General features: G+C 42.9%; 1 protein-coding gene and 1 long non-coding RNA gene across 2 annotated transcripts; one reads left to right on the top strand and one right to left on the bottom strand.

The window, feature by feature from the left end:
• The first annotated feature begins 2,185 nt into the window (after positions 1–2,185).
• LOC145712498 (uncharacterized) lies at positions 2,186–3,474 on the top strand. The gene is made up of 2 exons (XR_014135352.1): positions 2,186–2,648; positions 2,772–3,474. It is a non-coding gene; the product is annotated as an uncharacterized LOC145712498 (long non-coding RNA).
• A 4,421-nt stretch (positions 3,475–7,895) lies between these two features.
• On the bottom strand, positions 7,896–17,400 carry ANKRD1 (ankyrin repeat domain 1). The gene is made up of 9 exons (XM_060642053.3): positions 17,177–17,400; positions 16,320–16,499; positions 15,296–15,433; positions 15,059–15,166; positions 13,505–13,603; positions 11,850–11,948; positions 11,543–11,641; positions 11,306–11,404; positions 7,896–8,762 (listed from the first exon to the last, which is right to left on the bottom strand). Exons 1-9 carry the CDS (start codon positions 17,201–17,203, stop codon positions 8,652–8,654), a joined length of 960 nt encoding a protein of 319 aa, XP_060498036.2. The 5' UTR covers positions 17,204–17,400; the 3' UTR covers positions 7,896–8,651.
• Between the last annotated feature and the right edge of the window lie 1,173 nt (positions 17,401–18,573).

Below are 18,573 nucleotides of genomic sequence, written 5' to 3'. Positions count from 1 at the left end.
GAGCTAGGAATTGGTAGTCTATGAAAACAATTTTATATTCAAGCCATTAAAATAACAAAACCTAGTGAAGCAGTAAAAAAGAAGACCGCCAGCTTAATAGAATTTTGATATACTTTAAGAGAAAAACAGAGACTGGCTTATTTATTATTTGTATTAAGGATAAACAGCAGGTATAATTGAGTAAGATGCTTCAGTATTTCTGGGCAGTTGGGTGGTTCAGTCTGTTAGGCGTCCGACTTTGGCTCAGGTCACGATCTCACAGTTTGTGAGGTCGGGCTCTGTGCTGACGGCTCAGAGCCTGGAGCCTGCCTCGGATTCTGTGTTTCCCTCTCTCTCTGCCTCTCCCTTCCCCCCCCACCCCCCACCCCCAAAACAAACATTAAAAATAAATGTTTTTTAAGATGTTTTCAATATTTCAAGACTCTTGAAAAATGTTTCTTCTTCATTTAAAAGTACATGCTTTGCTGCTTTACTTGATATACATGGCTTATTATTTTTCAGTCTTATGCAAAAAGTGGTTATCTTGAGGCCTGTTAAGCCATACTAAGGGGTTGGCTGTTAGTCAATCTATTCTTGTTGTAAACCTCTCTCTCATTATATTCATCAAATCAAAGTTCTTCCTAAAAGAAATTGCTGTAAAGGTTGTGGAAGGAGAAAGTGCATGTAAAATCACAGCCTCTTCCTTTGCTGGTTCTTACCTCCATGATGTTCTTGAAATAGAATTCCCTCCTTTAAGTTGAAAGTCCCTAAAAACCTAATACTGATTTTCCTAATAGCAGTATTAAAAATATCTAACCATTGTACTCAACCAACTTAGGAAATAATTTTTTTTAAGTAGTAGAATCAGTATATTAAGAAGAAGTTGCCTTTTTTTAACAAATGTGCATTTATGTTATATTGATATGAAGAAAATAAGTGAGAAAAAGAACACTATTGTGAAAGAGGAAAGATAATTTTAAAAAAAGAAAGCTTTCGGGGTGCTTGGGTGGCTCAGTCAGTTAAGTATCTGACTCTTGATTTTGACTCAGGTCATGCATGATCTCTTGTTCATGAGTTTGAACCCCGTGTCAGACTCTGCACTGACAGTAGGGAGCGTGCTTGGGACTCTGTCTCCCTCTCTGCTTCTCCCCCACTCACGTTTATTCTCATTCTCTCTCTCTCTCTCTCTCTCTCTCTCAAAATAAATAAATTTAAAAAAAGAAAGCTTTTGGGGTGCCTGGGCGGCCCAGGCGGTTAAGCATCCGAGTTTGGCTTAGGTCATGATCTCGCGGTTCGTGAGTTCGAGCCCCTTGTCGGGCTGTGCTGACAGCTCAGAGCCTGGATCCTGCTTCGGATTCTGTGTCTCCCTCTCTCTCTGCCCCTCCCCTACTCATGCTCTGTCTCTGTCTCTCAAAAATGAATAGATGTTAAAAAAAAAAAAAAATTAAAAAAAAACATTCTGTCAGTCTCACTTATGAATATAGTTGCTAAAGTAAAATATTGGTAAAGAGAAACTATTAAAACAGTATACCATGGCAGGTGAGATTTATTCTAGGAATGTGAGGATATTTCAGTTCTTCTTAATGTACTTCTTCATATTTATTAGTCAAATAAGGAAAATCAGAGTTGTCTTAACGGGTGCCAGAAAGACATTTGATAAAACTTAAAACCCACTCCTGGTTGTAATCATAACCAGGGCAGAACACAAGTAAAAGAATATTTCACACACACACATATGTATGTGTGTCCATATATATTTATATATTGTTTATATTAAGCATGAAGTCTCTAAAGACAGAGCATTTTTGTCTGACTTCCTCTTGAGCAATTTGATGGATTAGTCACCTCCATTCCCCTCTGTAAAACTGATGGCCGCCGCCGCTGAGCCCGTATGCCACAGTCGGCCACTTCCTTGAGTGCCAGTTTGCGCCTCCCTCCACCCCACTTGGATTCTCCGAAAGTTAGGTGTGTGTTTCTTCACAAGTCTGTTTATGCCACTGTGACTAGCGTTGTAAAATAATATACGCTAACTAAACATTATGAAAACTATTGCACTATGAGGAACAAAAAAAAGAATTCCCAGGAAATCCAAGGTGATGCTTTCCCAGGAATTCTTTTTTTGTCTCTCCTAGCACAACAGTTATCACAATTTTTAGTTAATATATATATATATATATATATATATATATATATATATATATATATATATAACATACATAACAAAAGGTGAGCCACTGAAAAACGCTGTAGGGCGCCTGGGTGGCTCAGTCAGTTAAGCATCTGACCTCGGCTCAGGTCATGATCTCACAGTTCCTCAGTTTGAGCCCCACGTCAGGCTCTGTGCCGACAGCTGAGATCCTGGAGACAACTTTGGATTCTGTGCCTTCCTCTCTCTGCGCCCTCCCCCTGCTCGTGCTTGCTCTCTCTCTCAAAAATAAACATCAAAAAAAAAAAAAAAAAACAAAACCATACCTGCTGTCAAAGTAGGTGTGAACAGGACAACTAGGATTTGGGGGGATCCAGTAAAAATTCCACACTTGGATTGCTTCGCTCAAGTCTTAAGTTCTCTTTCTTCTTTAAAGAGACAGGGACTCAAGAAGACAGCTGTAGATTTCCCATCGGAGGGTCCATACTCCCAAGAACAGGCGCTCATCTTTACAGACCAGCATGTGAGTGTGCACTTATGTATTTTAAACTCAAAATATTTAAGGGGTCGTATGTTCAACCTCTTTTGATGCCCCACCTTAGTCTACTTTTTCAGCCAACTAGTTACGTGTGTCTATTTGCCCCAGTTGCACCAGATATCATAACTGAGGGAAGTTACTGCAGATGTGACTGTCCTCTTCATAAAAGAAGCGACTGGGAAAAGATTAGAAATGCAGGTACTTCTTTGTTTCTGCACGTTTGTTATGTATTTTGCAGTTGTGCCCACTTTCTACTTACGCGTAGGTGCTCGTCCTGTTGCAAAATCGGAGGGCGTGCTGGCCGGTCCTGCGAGAACAGCAGGCGGGTTTCCTCTTGAGGTTTATTCTTGTCAGAACATGACGCACTACTGATTTATTGCAACAAAATGACAATACCATAAATAAATGTTCAGCGCAGTGGTCAGTTAGGAACTAAGTGCACCAAAAGGTAATAGTTTTAGTTAATAAGTTACTATAAAATGTCATTTTAAGATGACTCTCTTCACAAAGACACAGATCATGCCTACATAAAAATATATATAGGACCTCTGTGAAGAAAACTCTTTACATGCAATGTTTTTAAAAGCTTACTTATTTTGAGAGAGAGAATCCCAAGCAGGCTCTGCGTGGTCAGCACAGAGTGCAACACAGGGCTCGAACTCACGAACTTTTGAGATCGTGACTTGAGCTGAAATCAAGAGTCGGATGCTTAACTGACAGAGGGAGGCACTCTTTTTTTGCGTGAGGAGGCATTGTTCACCAAAGTCTCCCCCAGAGTATGAATTTAATAAAATCCAAAACAGTGTCTGCATATATTTGCTTCTGTATACGTTTGGATTTTAAACTACATTTTGAAAGAATAAATATGAGAACAGCTAGGAAGTTTCTTAGAAAAACACTGGGAGGGACTTGTATGCCCCGATACTAAAGCGTACAGCAGGACCCTAGCGATTAAAACTGCATGACTGGTGCAAAAATGCATGTAGATCAATGAAAGAGTCGGGAGTTCAGAATGACTCCAAATGTAAGAAGAAATGAGGGACTTTTCAATTCAGTGGCATTGGCACAACTGGTTCCCTATGTGGGAATGGCAGCGCGGCATACCAAGTAAGTGCAAAGACGAGACGTTGCCTGTGTTAAAATCTGAACTTGCTAGTACTTACTGCCTGGGACCTTGCATAAATCACATAACCACTCTGTGCCTCACTTTCTTCATCTATTTTCATACCTGTGGTGCTACTGCAAGGGGTAAGTAGATTTATATTTGTAGAAGGCTCCAAGGAGGATCGGTCGACAGAATTACCTACTCTTTAAGTATCAGCTATTGTTCTATCATTTAGGAAAGAAAAAGCCTAATCCCTATCTTCTCCCCAATATACACCACACTAAATTCAAGCGGATTAAAGAAATTAAAAAAAAAACTTGTAAAATACTAGAGAAAAGGTAAGTACATTTTTTGTCTAAAACAACCTTGTGTTGGAAGAAACCTAAATGAGGTCATCAAAGCCAGAAATGCGAAGCTTGATTAATTTACATATAAATATAATGTTCTGTTAGAAACGTGCAAACAACTAGGAAAGTGCATTTATAATGCATCTTATAGAGCAGAGAGGTCTAGCATCCTTAGTAAAAGCTTAAAAATGTTTTTAAAAAACATATGCAACATGATAAATGCTATTAGTGTCCGACAGGTCCCTTTGACCAGGCTGATGTACCCCTCCTCCAGCTGCTTCAGATTTGGGCACTAATGGTTGATCTTCACTCTTCCCCAGAGCATTGCCCTTGGGCTGATGGAAGTTACCTTACCCAGGGATGCCTGGGAGGTTTTACACCCCCCACCCCTTGCAGTTGGCCCGAGGCCAATGCCTGACGCAGGGCATTCCCAGCCGGCTTTCTGGCCTCTGTGGCATGATTTATGCTCCTGAGCTGGGATAAGGCTGAGGAGAGACTTCTCCTGAAAGCACATCTCTGCCTGTTTCTTCTTCTGCCCTGTCCTGTTTCCCTTGTTGCCTTCCTAGAGCACGCTCAATAAATCACTTACGCAAGAATCCTCATTCCAAGTGCTGCTTCCAGGGAACCTGACTTAATAGAAAATGCAACAAAGATTGAACCAGAAAAACGCTCAATAAACATGAAGCTGCTGAACTTTCTAAGTAATCAAGGAAAATCCACCAAAAATAGATCTTTTGCTGATCAGGTTGAAAACTAAAAAATTTAGGGGCGCCTGGGTGGGTTAGTCAGTTGAGCATCCGACTTCGGCTCAGGTCATGATCTCACAGCTTGTGAGTTTGAGCCCCGCATCTGGCTCTGTGCTGACAGCTCGGAGCCTGGAGCCTGCTTCAAATTCTGTGTCTCCCCTCTGTCCTACCCCTGCTCACACTCTGTCTCTCTCTCTCTCAAAAATAAATAAACATTAAAAAAATGGAAAAAAAGAAAGATAAAAATGTATAAAATGAAACTTCATGATTTGGGGGAAATTTCTTCTACAAATGTATTTCTTCAGAAATAGCTGCTTAGGTGTAAAGGGTGCCTGCATCAGGACATTCATTGGACAATGTCTAAAATAATGGGAAATGCCCTCTCTGCACCCCCCCACTCTCTCTCTCTCTCTCTCTCTCTCTCAAATAAATAAACCTTAAAATAAAATAATGGGAAAATGGAAACAACCTAAATGCCCAATATAGGCCTAGTTAAGTGATCATCGTAAATTGAAACAAGGATACTATCTATATAGATGTGTAGACTAAATTGTTCAATTGAAACCAAAGTTACAAAACTAAATGTACAGTGCCTATGTGTAATGTGCACAGAAATAGCATGAAATAAGGATTATTGGGGGTGTTTGCTTTCTTCATTATTCATTTCTCTAATTGGCTTAATACTTGGTGAGTAGGTATTACTTCTTCAAGGGGAGAGAGATTTTTTCCCCTTGACGGGTAAAGGCAATCCCATAGATGTAAGACACCACTGGACTAAAAACAAAGTTCAACAGGAACCCAGGTGGGGATGGGGGACTCACAGTGTACGTAAGGGTCAAGGACGGCTTTGTGGAAAGAAGACAGCTAACCCGAAGGGGAGGAATGAGGAGAAATGGTGGGGTAGGGTGGGGTGGGAAGGAGAGCCTCCCAGGGAGCTGGCACAGTATATGAAAACAGAAAACCAAGTGCCTGGGTTTTGTAAGAACTGAAAATTCCAGAGCTGAAATTCAGAGTTTAGCTAAGAAAGTGATGAGAAATAGATGAGAATAGGGAGTTAACAGCAGTCAGATTTCAAGGATTTTTGAAAACATTAAGGAGTTTTCATTTCATCCTAAGGGAAACGGGAAGCCACTGAAGAATTTTAAAGAGGATGACTTGACCAGATTTGCATTTTAGCAAAGTCACTCTGGCCGAAACTTCAAGAACAGACTGGAGGGAAGAGAACCAGAAGCCAGGAGCTGGGCAAGGGGCCATTTGAGTAATCCGGGGGACACTGTGGCCGTCTGAACGTGTGGCTCCTGGGATGGGGGAAGTGGGCAGACTACAGAGCTGCTTAGGATTCTTGGTAAGAAGACTTGGAGGTGGGTTGGAAGAGAGGGGTGAAGAAAAGAGAATCAAGAACTAGCAGGAGTCTGTCGGTCAATGGGACATTCCCTTCACTGAGGAAAACACAAGACGAGAGACAGATTGTGGGCAAGGAGCTGGGTCAGGTGGGAAGAGGAGGAGCTTACAAGTTGACCACCTGTGTGACAGAAACTTGAAAGTTTTGCCTAAAGCGTTTATCTTTTCCATTAACAGAAGGTGACTGAGCTGGCCTTGTTCCAGTGGGACTTACCCATGCTGTTTCTCATGCTCTCTGCCTCTGTGCTACTGGAAATCTCTCTGTGGTGACACGGAAGTGTTTCAACCCTTACCCTCTTCTCCCCTCCCAGCTCTGGCGGGGAGGGGGACTTGAAGGTATCATAGAGAACTTGGTCACATGATAACTCACTAAGTTATGCTGTGGGAGACACCAGTACCAGCAAGAGAACTGTGACTCTCGTCGTAGGTGCTTTACTAGGAAGAAATGGGAGGATGCTGAGCCTTAAGGCAAGACTAGTTAGAGCCAGGACCCTAGCAGGAGGACAGAGGGATGGCAAAAGGGGATTGATTGAGAGGGAGGGAGACAACGGAGGGACTGAAGCTCCTGATGCCCTTGGAGGTTAGGAGACTAGATACAAAAGACCCAAAAATATTTCAGACTGTCCTCACAACTTAGGTGCCCATGACCAGCTAACTGGGACACCTTCTGGTTGTGGACAGTGCGAGTACACACTCTCGGTGTTAGAGGCAAAGCTGAGGCTGTGTGTTAGTTATCCCATCTGGGATGAGTTTTGAGGGGAGGGGTACCAGTACCAGCATTTCACGTTGGCCTTCATACATTTCCTAAAGGGCCAGACTTTTCCCATGACCTTGCCCTTGCCTGTGTCTCTCTGCTGTCTGGAACACTGGGCTTGAATGATTTAGTTTATCCTTCAGACTCCCCTGAAAAGTCTGTAGACATCCCTGCCCTTTGCAGCTGAGACTCTCACAGGACTCTGTTTTTTTACTTCGCTGTACTTACCTCAGACCATTCCTATATATTTCTAGGATTATTTCTTTAATATTTATCTGTTCCAGGAAGGCAGGGCAAGGACCATCCGGTTTTCTCATCACAGGTCTTAGCACCTGGTCCAGCATCTGGCAACAAAATGGCTCCCCTTGAAGGTCAAATAGCATTGACCAGGTGTGTTTCCCCATGGGCAGCCTCTGACACCAACAGTCGGTGTCCACAATAATCACTAAACCCCAGATTAGCCCTGATGGGAACTTCGTAAAGAGCCCTTGTTTAGCTTGCAGTAATCACTCTGCCCACCAGGGGTCTCTTTCTCCCCATCACTGGGGCCAAAAGAACTCTGGAACACCCCTGTATCTTGACGATGGTTTTCACAGCCTTGTTGCTCTACGTGCTGTTGTGGTGTACCCCCACCTCTGCATCACCTGGGAGCTCATCAGAAATGCAGAGTCCCAGGCCCTGCCCGCCACGGGATGGATCAGAATCTGCATTCTAGCAAGGTGGTCTTGCTTAGACCACTGGCGGTCTGTGTACACATTAAATACTGAGAGGTCCTATTTCACAGGACATTTCTAATCTGAAAAACTCGGAAGAGAAAAAAACACTTCATCGAAATGGCCTTTTTCATCTGGTTCTTTCCCACCACACTCATAGAAGTACTTAGAGGTTCAGAATTTGCTTTTATTATGAATATAAAATAGACATACAACATAATATACATTTACACATTTACACTTCGCAGTCCCTTTCATCTTTTTCGAGCAGATTCAACTCTGCACGGCCCAGCGGTCCACTCCCGCCACTACATCCCACCCCTTACACTCACAACATTCTCTTCACCTTGGTACCACATGTGACTTGGTAAGAAATACCAGACCCAGGCATAAAACAATTGGCTTTACCGTCCTTCTCACAGAATCCCTTTCATTCTACGGTTTCCTTTCCTGTCACGTCATGCCTTCCGTTGCCTCGAACTTCAGCATTGAAAATTCAGGAGAAAAGAGGGCTGCAATAATCACCCTTGTCTTTTAAAAACACCTTGAAATAGCTTCCACGAGCGAGGCGCACATAAGTAGACACTGACCACATTGCTCGTTAACATGGTTCAAGATCTGCCGGAAGGATCTGAAGTGTTCTATACAAATGAAGCTTTGCTCACCAAATGGATGATTGTGAAGGATCTGAGTATCAGCGGTGTCGAAGTAAATAAATAAATAAATAACCAGGAACAAATAAAAATAGAGTGTGCTTCACTAAGGGACATGTCTATACCTCTAGCCCCGTGCTTTCTCAAAACCTCATTAGGTGCAGCTTTACAACAGGTGGATAGAAGCTGGGTTTTATGACTAGTTGCTCTTCTTTGGGGCCGTGCCCTCAAAATGCCAGTGAACAACGATGAAAGAGGCGTGGTTTCCTTCAGAAGGAGGCCAGGCGACAGGTTTTGTAGGAGTTCTCCTTGAGGCTGTCAAATATTGCTTTGGTTCCATTCTGCCAGTGTAGCACCAGATCCATCGGGGTCTTCCCAGCCTAATCAAAATACATGAGGAAATTTGACTTCCAGATGGGAGGCATTTATAAATTCGCATCCTCTGTGTGTGTGTTTAATGAGGTAATGGATAGGTGTATGCTTTATTGAACTGTTTTATGCTTTCCACTATGAGTGATTTGCAGTTTATATTCAAATCAGCCCTTCACTGTTTCTCACAGTAATGCTTTTGGCATTTCAGATTAGCAATGTTTGTTGTTGTTGTTGTTGTTGTTGTTGTTGTTGTTGTTTTTCCCTGTGGGACTATCCCAGGTTTGGGTAAAAATCCCTGGTCCCTAGGTAGTAAATGGCAAGAGCATGCAAAGTCATTTTGAAATTCACAAAATGGCTCTATGCATCTTCAGGATCCTGCAGAATGGGCACGGGGAAGTGGTGGTCAACAACCAGTTCCGATCAATTTGGAAAATGATTCCCAATTGATAAAAACTGGTGGTAAGTGAGCTGCTTTGACACCCTGGCTGGTGTCCTCAGGTACCCTTCAGAACAATTACTGCTCAGAGGGGTAGAGTTTTCACAACTGCTCAGAAGTTACATTGGGATCTCCCAGGAAATTTCATTTTTTCTTGGAGGTGACATCAACAGTGTGGAAGTAACTTTTGAGACCAAAATTCCTTGTCCCTTATGCATGTGTCTCAAGACATTTATAAAAAGGAAAACCATGTCACTTCTCAATTCTTGCCTTTAAATATGAGAAGTCTTAAATTTTTCCACCTCTATTCATTTGGAAGTCTCTCTAACTCAGAGACGGTAACTCAGACACTGGCAGCTTTGAGATGCAAATCAGTCTAGAGACCTGTTTTGTTTGGGCCCAACCAGAGTTTAGATTTTTTTTTTAAAAGCTGGACATAATTGGCAACAGTTGGAAATTAGATTTCCCAACTGACTTTGTGAGCTCTCTGAAGAAATCAGAAGAATTGGTAGCATGATCCCTGTGGATCCACAGAGCAGCAATGGACTGGGCTAGGGACAAGCCCTTTAAAGTTTTGTGCACAGACTCCTGCAGCCGCCATTTAAGTAATTTAGGTGCTCTGCTGCCATGTACTTATTTGAACTAGTGGCCCTGTAACCTTGATTTTGGAACTTCCCACCTCTGTAGCATCTTCCTTGAGAAACACTCTCACGGACACGTGATGGCGGAGTTTTGGACAACAATAGAATAATGTATTGTGTGTCATTTCCAGTTCCCTTCAAGATGGTGTCCAATGGCTCACAGGTCCATTGGGCCAATGACATTAATCGTTTCTGGGCGCTTATGCTGTGGTCTGATAATTCAGAACCGTTGGTATATTTTGGGCTATTCTTCCATGAGTTCCTTCAACTCTTCTCTGTTAGAATTTATCTTCTAATTTTCTAGCTACTTACACAGTCTCCCCAAGTATGTACGCTATTTCTTTCTGCTGGTAGTGTCTCACTGCCTAAACGAAATCATTTTTTCTGCAGTTTCAGAGATCTCATTAAATCTCTTTTTCTGGTAATTTATTTACATTATTAGATAAGACCAATCTCACTATCAAGGGAGCCTACTATTAATCCCATCCAAGCAGTCTCTATTTACTGCTTTTATCTTTTGTTCTTATCACCGAGACAGTTTTGTGGGTTTTTTTTTTTAATGATAAAATATTCCTCTCGGTCTCATAGTAACACAATAAAGGGAAGAAATTATTCACAGTATATGATGACTGGGGTTTTCTTTTCCTTCTTTGTAAAGTGATTCTCCACCAAATCTTTCAAATTATTTCTTTAGTAATTTATATCCATTCCTCTCAGTGGTATTTTTAAAGCTTATATTAGATGATGTTTGTCTGGAAATTGGGACCATGAGAAAAAGTTGGTTCTATTCCCTGGCTTGCAGATGAAGCTAAATTAACACGTACTTGTAGAAGGGACTTATACGAGCATTTTCAGGGCCTAAATATAGGAAATTATTTTGAGGGATATGCAGATAAACCAAAGTGGAGAATGGATAAAAATTATCTCAAAAATATAGGCAACAGCATGTCTAGCCTTGGAAGAAAGGGGTAGCATGGCATGCTGTTGTAAGGGGTGGGGGTGGGGGAGACTACTCAGAATTACTCCTATTAGATCTTGATTAATTTCAGTTCATTGGCTCTTGGCCACATTGACCAATGTGGAATTTTATCACTTCAGGAATGGCGTCTGTCTTTATACCTGACTACCCCAGGCCTGGCTCAGCCAGGGGTGGCCAAGGCAGATTGGGCTTGGGCTTGGGAGAGGGAACAATTTGACCTGTATTTTCAAGACCAAATTTTAAAAGAATCACCAGACACTATACCAGCGCCAAAACAGTCATGGCGGGCTACACCCATCTCTGACCAGGTGACCTTGCCAAGGTTAGCAGTGTCTTCATGGCAACGTTAGCAACGTTGTTACAGGGCATTTAAACATCAAAAGGCTGCCCCCAACCCTGAAATCCTACAGCTGTGGGACTATTTTCAAGTACATGAGATATGTTTTTGTTAAGAAGAAAGCCCCCAAGCAGGAACGGCTTAGTTCAGGTACTTACACAATTCTTGATGTTGAGGTCAGCCCCGTACATAATTAGGAGTCTGATCATCTTGTAACGGTTCAGCCTCACGGCGTCGTGCAGAGGGGTATCTCCTTCCTAGAGAAGCAGAGTCAACAGGCTAAAGGTGGACCTGAGGCCAGGAAGTGAGTCCCACAAGGGCACCTAGCTTGGGGAGGGATTCCAGATAAGTGAGGGACGAAGTTGCAGGAGGCGGAGCTTGGCCCAGGTACTCACTCGGTCTTTGGCGTTGAGGTCCGCTTCACAGGCGATGAGATGCTCTGCACACTCGTAGTGACCGGTCCTCACCGCCACGTGCAGTGCTGTGCTGAGCAACTGGGAAATTGAAGAATGCAACCGATTCGCTGGGTGCGGGGACAGAGGCCATCCCAGACCCCAAAGCATGTGGGAGGGGGACAAGTGGCCACTCTGGTATCCCACACAGCCTGAGCTTCCAGCTGACCCAAACAGTGAGGTGGCTTTGGGAAAGAAAGGGGAAGGGGAGGAAGGTGGTGGAGGGGAGGAGCAAGAAGAGGAGAAATACCTTATCCCGAGCACTGATTTTTGCTCCTTTGTTCAGCAGCAATTTTAAGACATCCAGGTTTCCTCCGCGGCTTGCCCAGTGGATGGCTGTGGATTCAAGCTATAGCAGAAGGTAAAGGGGTGCGACTTAATGTAAAGAAGAACTGGTCAGAGGAATTAGTGCTTGGTTCTGAGGGCCAGAAATACCCGATTTGCTAAGGCATCCATGGTGACACTGGATTGTCCCCCTCTGGGTTGCTAATTCTAAGTATTGTAGCAGAAGGCTCTGGCCAGATGCATTCGCTAAACTGGACGTGTGTGGACGTGAGTGTATGCAGTCCTATGTGTGTATCTGTGTGCATGTATTTGCATCGTTAGAAAACTCAAATCTAACAAATATTTTTTCTTTCTTTTTTTTTTTTTTTTTTTTGGTAAAAGCATAAAAACTACAACTTGTAGAGAATTTCCACTTGCCAGAAAGGTGCTACACACTTTCAATGGGTTGGTCCTCCCAGCAGGTGTGACTGCCCTCATGTTGCAGGTGAGCAAACCAAGTCTCCCAAATAGTCAAGTTTTTTGCCCGAGGAAGCGCAGTTAGCAAGTATCAGAATAGATATTCAAACCCACATCTGCCCGGAACTTTCATCCACTTTTGCCAAATAGACTCAGAAGTTCTAGACAAACGCATTTTAAAATTCTGGCAGAATGCAAGTAGTCCCTTCCAAGATTTTAATCTGGAGCTGTCACCTCTTCCTGTGTCCCTGTTGTTTTGTCTCATCTCTTGCTGGTTCTCTGCTGTCATCTGCACCAGCACAGCCTCTGTAACTCAGCTGCCACCGCCGGTGGTCACTGCACACTGCCCTTACTCTTAAGAGCTGCCCTCTTCCCCACTCTGGTATATTCCTGGCCTTCCAAATCACACACTCAAGAATTTGAGCGTCTTTTCATGCAAACTTTATTTATTTTTTATTGTTTTTCTGTGTGTTCGTCTTTTGGGTTCAATTTCATTCAAGTTCTTTGGACTTTTTCTTTTTTTTTAATATCCCTTTTCCACTTTGCTATAAAGTCAAATTGAGTTGCATTTAAATAAATAAAGCCTATTCCCAGCTCAATCTGCAGTTCATGAAATATGCTGTCTGCTGGTCTTTGTAGAAATCACAGTGGTTGAGTTATTGAGGTCTGAATAGCAGCTACTTTCCATAGATGCAATTCATTCCGTAGGCAGTTTAGCCCCCAACCTCACTGATGGCATCTATCATATAAGGTGTACAGCTAGAGAATTCTGACACATTGCTGGCAGCCACGGGGCCATGAGCAGACTGCCGTGGATAATGGAAGGACAGGGACACTGAGAGGCAAGTGCTGACTGTATTACTTCTCAGTAATGCTACTGACTTGATACTGACCCAACTCTCTGATGAGGATATTGAATTCTGTGCAGAGGCTTTCACTGCCTTCTTTTCCCTGGAACACTCCTCTGCTTTTCAGTATGTATGGAAAATACTTTCCACATGACCTAGTCCCATCTCCCAACTTCTCTTTGTATGGAGAAATGAGCTTTCGCCCTGTTCTCTCAGATCAATTTTCAATCCAATCAACCCCGTTTTTCATTGTAGGTTTTCACGAGCGTATAGTCTACTTATTTTGGCTCATTTCCAAACAAAGAAATATATTTACCATATCACGGAATTCGATCTGGGCTCCAGCTTCCATTAACTTCTCCACAATTGCCAAGTGTCCTTCTAAGCAGGCTCTGTGAAGGGCTGTCCGTTTATACTGTCAGAATAGAGATTTAAAAAGAGAGACAGCGATGCATATAAAAATGAGCATAAATCCTTCTAAGGGCTGTGGAGCTGGGGACTCCAGTGACCTAATTAATAGAAACTCGAGTGCTTCTTTTGGAATTAGAAATGTCAAATTTACTAAAATTGCAGAACTAGAACAATTATCCTACAAATGAGGTTTGAGTTTCCTACAGGTACATTTCTAAGCCCTCAGAGGTCTATGTGGAGGGATATGAATTTAAAGTTCAAAACTACCTACATGCTGACATTTCCCTTTCTTGAATTCTGTGCCTTCATTGTTTGTGTAGAATTTGCCATGCAGATCAGATGGCTTTCTTCCATCTGGGACTGTTGCTAGGTTGAATATCAAAAAGCATTCAATTCTTTTTTAAGAGATTGGGGGGAGGGTTAAGCCTCTGACTTCGGCTCAGGTCATGATCTTGTGGTTCGTGGGTTCAAGCCCCATGTCAGGCTCTGTGCTGACAGTTCAGAGCCTGGAGCCTGCTTCTGATTCTGTGTCTCCCTCTCTCTCTGTTCCTCCCCTACTCGCGCTCTCTCTCTCTCTCTCTCTCTCCCTCAAAAATAAATAAACATTAAAAAACAATTAAAAAAAATGGAGGAGTCATTTTTAGTTCACCGCCTGAAATGATTCTCCAGCTGGGAAAGGATGCAAAAAGGAGTAGAAGAAGGCTTTGTATGAATGGATTCATAGCCTATTTGGCCTAGAACAATTGTTGGCATTATTCACTCCAGTGTGCTCTATTTACAGATAAGAAAACTGAGGTCTAGAAAAAGCAAATTAGCTGCCAAAAATCAAATAGCCAAGTAGTGAAAGAGCCACCACTTGAACTCCAGTCCACAGATTCCTTGTGTAAGGCTGATGTGTTTGGGTCCAATCAAGGATGATTCTGAGGTGCCTGGGTGGCTCAGACAGTTAAGTGTCCAACCCTCGGTTTCAGCTCAGGTCATGCATGATCTCATGGTTTGTGAGCTCGCGCCCCATATCAGTCTCTGAGCTGACAGTGCAGAGCCTGTTTGGGAATCTCTCTCTGCCCGTCCCCCACTTGCACACATGCTCTCTCTCAAAATAAATAAATAAACAAAAAAGTTATTAAAAAAAAAAAAAGATGATGCTGTTATGTATTTCTCCAAAAGGGATTCGTTGGCCCTGCCTTATTAAAAGACTATCCCAGGAATATAAAAAGTTATAGACAAACTGAAAAAGCAGTCAGAAGTACCAAAAAAAAGATGCAATCCACAGCGCTAATCCAGCCTCTTTTTTCTGGATTGCCGTGCTATCCTAATATGCTACCCGCATATGTGGTAACAGCTGGGGAAACTGTTTCAGGTGGATTGGTTTTTGGCATCATGTTAGCAAGGCTGAAGTTAAGCATAAGAAACACAAAATTAATGAGCTGGATTTTGCAGCGCTTTGTGTAAGCCTTACCTCATCACAGACATCTGGATTGTTCTTGTCTGACAAGAATTTTTCTACTACTGGCAGCTTATTCTCCAGGGCAGCCTTCAGGAACCTAGGTACATCCACAGGTTCCGTCTAAAGCCAAAAAAATAACGTGAGAGTTACCGCGAGCTTTCCAGCATTTGCCCAAACCCTCCACAGATATTTCTTCCCCTGTAGCATAATGCCAGACGTGTAGTACCACAAAAAGCAGACAGTCCTTACAATGATTTCAGGTTCAGGTTCCTTCACGACCGAAACTTTAGTCTTCCTGTATTTTTTCCTTTTCTTCAGCTGAATGATTATTTCAAGGTCTTCTAAATTTTCAAGCTTTGATCTTTGTTCTAGTTTTTTCTTCTTGAGCTAAAAAAGAAATCCATATTTCAAAATATGGTGAGTTCTACTGACAGGCATTCTGGTTGTGTCTAAACAAAATTGTGCAAGGTCTGAGAGAAGTATGTGAACAGTTTGAGCAAAAAAAGAGAAGAAACAAAACAACTTTAAAACTAATCTTTGATTTTGACTTAGTGACTTCTTAAGTATTTGGGGTCTAATCTTTCAGCTAATTGCCTTCACCTTCGTATCTCTTGTTTGTAGTTTTTGACTAATTGGAGATAGGATCTAGTCTATAAGTGACGATCTTGTAACCCTTTCCATAAACAAACCCCAGATTTCTGTAGACTTTTTTATTTAACTCAAAAGAATCCAACAGTAAGCGTTAAGCCCTGAAATATCAATGCCAATCTCTTTCAGGTGGCTTAGTAAGAAACCGACTGTCCTGGGACTACTGCTAACTAATGCATGCTTTCTCTGTGATTAGTAAGCGATGCAAATTCACCCAGCAACACAGAATTTGTCAACACAGATAGTAAACGCAGCCAAACAATGATTCATGGACCACAAGCCACATTACTGAGAAAAAGAGGTCTCTCTTGCTTCGGACTACCTAGACCGTGTATGACATCAGAAAGTCACTGGACATGTTTCTCTTTCCAAGTCTTTCAAGCAGACGATGATCATAGAACAGTCTGTCATTGATTTGGAATCCAGAGGTCATAGTCTTGCTAAAGAATTAGTTCCTACAACCTGTCCTATAAAAGTTGCCTCTTTATGGATTTGAATTTGGCAGAGAAACATCTTTGGAACGGCTGCTTTTATTTGGTTCTCTCTTTTCTCCTTCCTGCCTGGCACCTCTTTCCTCTGTCCCGTCCCCAACTTCCCATTAGTGGAATCCAGGGAATCTCCTTACCTCTGCCTCTCGCTCTTTCTCAATCTTCCACTGCTGTTCCCCCAGGCTCAGGGAGTGGGCTGGAAGTGTTTTCAGGTCCTCTTGTTTCTCTATGGTAACAGCAGCTTCATACTCCCCATCTCTGAAATCCTCGGGAAGGAACTCCCCAGTCTCTCCGCTGTTGTTCTTCTTCCCCGTAACCTATGAGGGAAGAAAACTGTAGTGTCAGAAGGTGCAAGACCTGTCCTGGAGTCATTCTTCAAAGAGGATGCTGCAGGAGGGCTCTGGTCCTCCCTGGCTGGTGACAGCCTCCTCTGTGAGATGTGCTTTCAGATCCCGGGCTGGGACCCACTGCGGCAGGATTCTAGGATTACCTTCAGGTGATCGTCCTCTTCTCTAGCTAAATCAAGGCTTAGATTAGGTTGATATGTTTAAACCCACTTTGAACCCACTCAATCCCATTTCTCCTAGGAAAACTGCCACCCCTCCATGATTATTTAAAATTCTTCCGTGATTATTTAAAATTGCTCCATTCATAATTTCTTCCAATTCTTCCATGACATTTGGCCTTGAGTTGTAAAGTTTCCAGACATATCCTCACAATAAAACTTCTTCCCTGAGGCATCTTCATACCTGCCTGTGAATCTGCGCTTTGGTAAGAAAACCAAAGGAGAAGATAATAAATCGGAAATAGAGAACTCATTACTACCAGCTCCATTTTTCCAGTTTCACTTATTTCATCACATAAGCCAACCATTTTCCGTAGATGACATCAGAGTCCCTGCGCATCATGCCTGAATAAAAGGACATTTCTATTTTCAAATACAAATCAAGACCGAACTGATTTTCGCTGCGAAATGATAACGTGTCTTACGTACCAGCTCTTCTACCTTCATCACCATCATGTCTGCCTGAGGTTCGGTTTGTCTGTGTGTTTATTCCCCCGTGGAATGAATCCCTTGAGTCGGCCCTGCTGAGCCCCTCCACCCCGGCCAGCTTATATAGCGAGGGCTGGGTGAGATAATCTTCCAACCTGGGAACCCAAGTAACAGCCCGGCCCCCACCCGTGGCCAACTCAGAGGCAGGTGAATTTTCATTCCAGACTCAGTGTCTGGGAAGCCGAAGAGGGAGGGGATGACCAGTAACCCCACTTAATATGTGAATCAGGAAGAAATGTGAGAGGGCCATTCCTTTGGCGGTGACCACACCGCTCAGCAATGTGAGCCATCTATTTATCGAGAAGCCAGGGGACAGCTGTCTGTTGCTATTGCACCACAGCACTGCTCCTGTTCCTTCTTTGTCAGCTTTCATATGACTAACCCTATCAAGAAAATGTAAATGCCCTGCATATCACACTGCCAATAATATCTTGCTGATAACCAGACTTATCAACACTTCACTTGGGGGAAGTGTTGCTTCAGGACATCCTATTCGTGGGTAAACAGTCTGAGAGGAAAGGATCCGGGGTTCTAATGGCCCTTGTCTATATCTGTTTGGAATTCTCTGGAGTGATGTCTGGGGCTAAAAAGGCCCCATGACATGCCATCTTACCATCATTGTAAGAAATTGAAAGCATTCAGTGATGCACTTTTATTTCATGGTGTCACTGGCCATAATTAGCACATTACGTGCTCGCTGTCATCTAAAACTGCATACTTACCGGAGCCTTTTTGATTCAGATGGTCCCAAGAAAGATTATAGGAGATCAGTATTAGCAATGGCATGGTGTCGATTAGGTCATAGAGCCGAAGTTCTCAGATGCTATCGGTAAAACACTCGCCTGTGGGAGCTTGTCAAAAATGCAGATCCCCTGGCCCCACTCCAGGCATTCTGAATTGATTTATGATGGGTCCTAGGAACCTGCATTTTTCAAAGCACCCATATAACTCTGATGCATCAGGCTTTGAGACACATCGCTAGAGGGGCAGAGAGCTTTGCTCTAGGGAGGGATGAAGAGGACCTCTGTTTCTGGTTTCTCATCTGAGGCGTTAAATCATGTAAAAATATTTAGGTCCTTTTACGGTTCAAGAAGAGATTGGGATTGTACCTTCAAAGCCATTCAGAACCTTAGTGTTTTCAGTAAGAGAAAAAAGGGGAAGAATGAGAGAAAAAGTAGTATTAATGGAGGGGAGTATTAGGATCTATGTTGACCTTTCTGGATCTGTCACCCCTCAGACTTACCCACCCCACGAAACATGGCTGCCAGTCTCTTCTCCCTTTGATCAGCCCATGGACATTTTCTGGAACTGTCAGAATGAGACATTCACCCCCAAAG

Source organism: Panthera onca, chromosome D2 (genome assembly GCF_046562875.1).
Source record: "Panthera onca isolate mPanOnc1 chromosome D2, mPanOnc1 haplotype 2, whole genome shotgun sequence".
Lineage (NCBI taxonomy): Eukaryota > Metazoa > Chordata > Mammalia > Carnivora > Felidae > Panthera > Panthera onca.
The sequence above is the reverse complement of the archived record's forward strand: the minus strand, read 5'-3'. Positions and strand labels throughout refer to the sequence as shown.

Excerpts from the sequence above, each read along its gene's own strand:
- ANKRD1 (XM_060642053.3), bottom strand. The coding sequence starts at position 17,203 with ATGATGGTGATGAAGGTAGAAGAGCTG. Across the intron at positions 15,434-16,319 it reads AGAAAGAGCGAGAGGCAGAG|CTCAAGAAGAAAAAACTAGA; the intron begins GTAAGGAGATTC and ends TTTCTTTTTTAG. Across the intron at positions 11,642-11,849 it reads AAATCAGTGCTCGGGATAAG|TTGCTCAGCACAGCACTGCA; the intron begins GTATTTCTCCTC and ends TCAATTTCCCAG.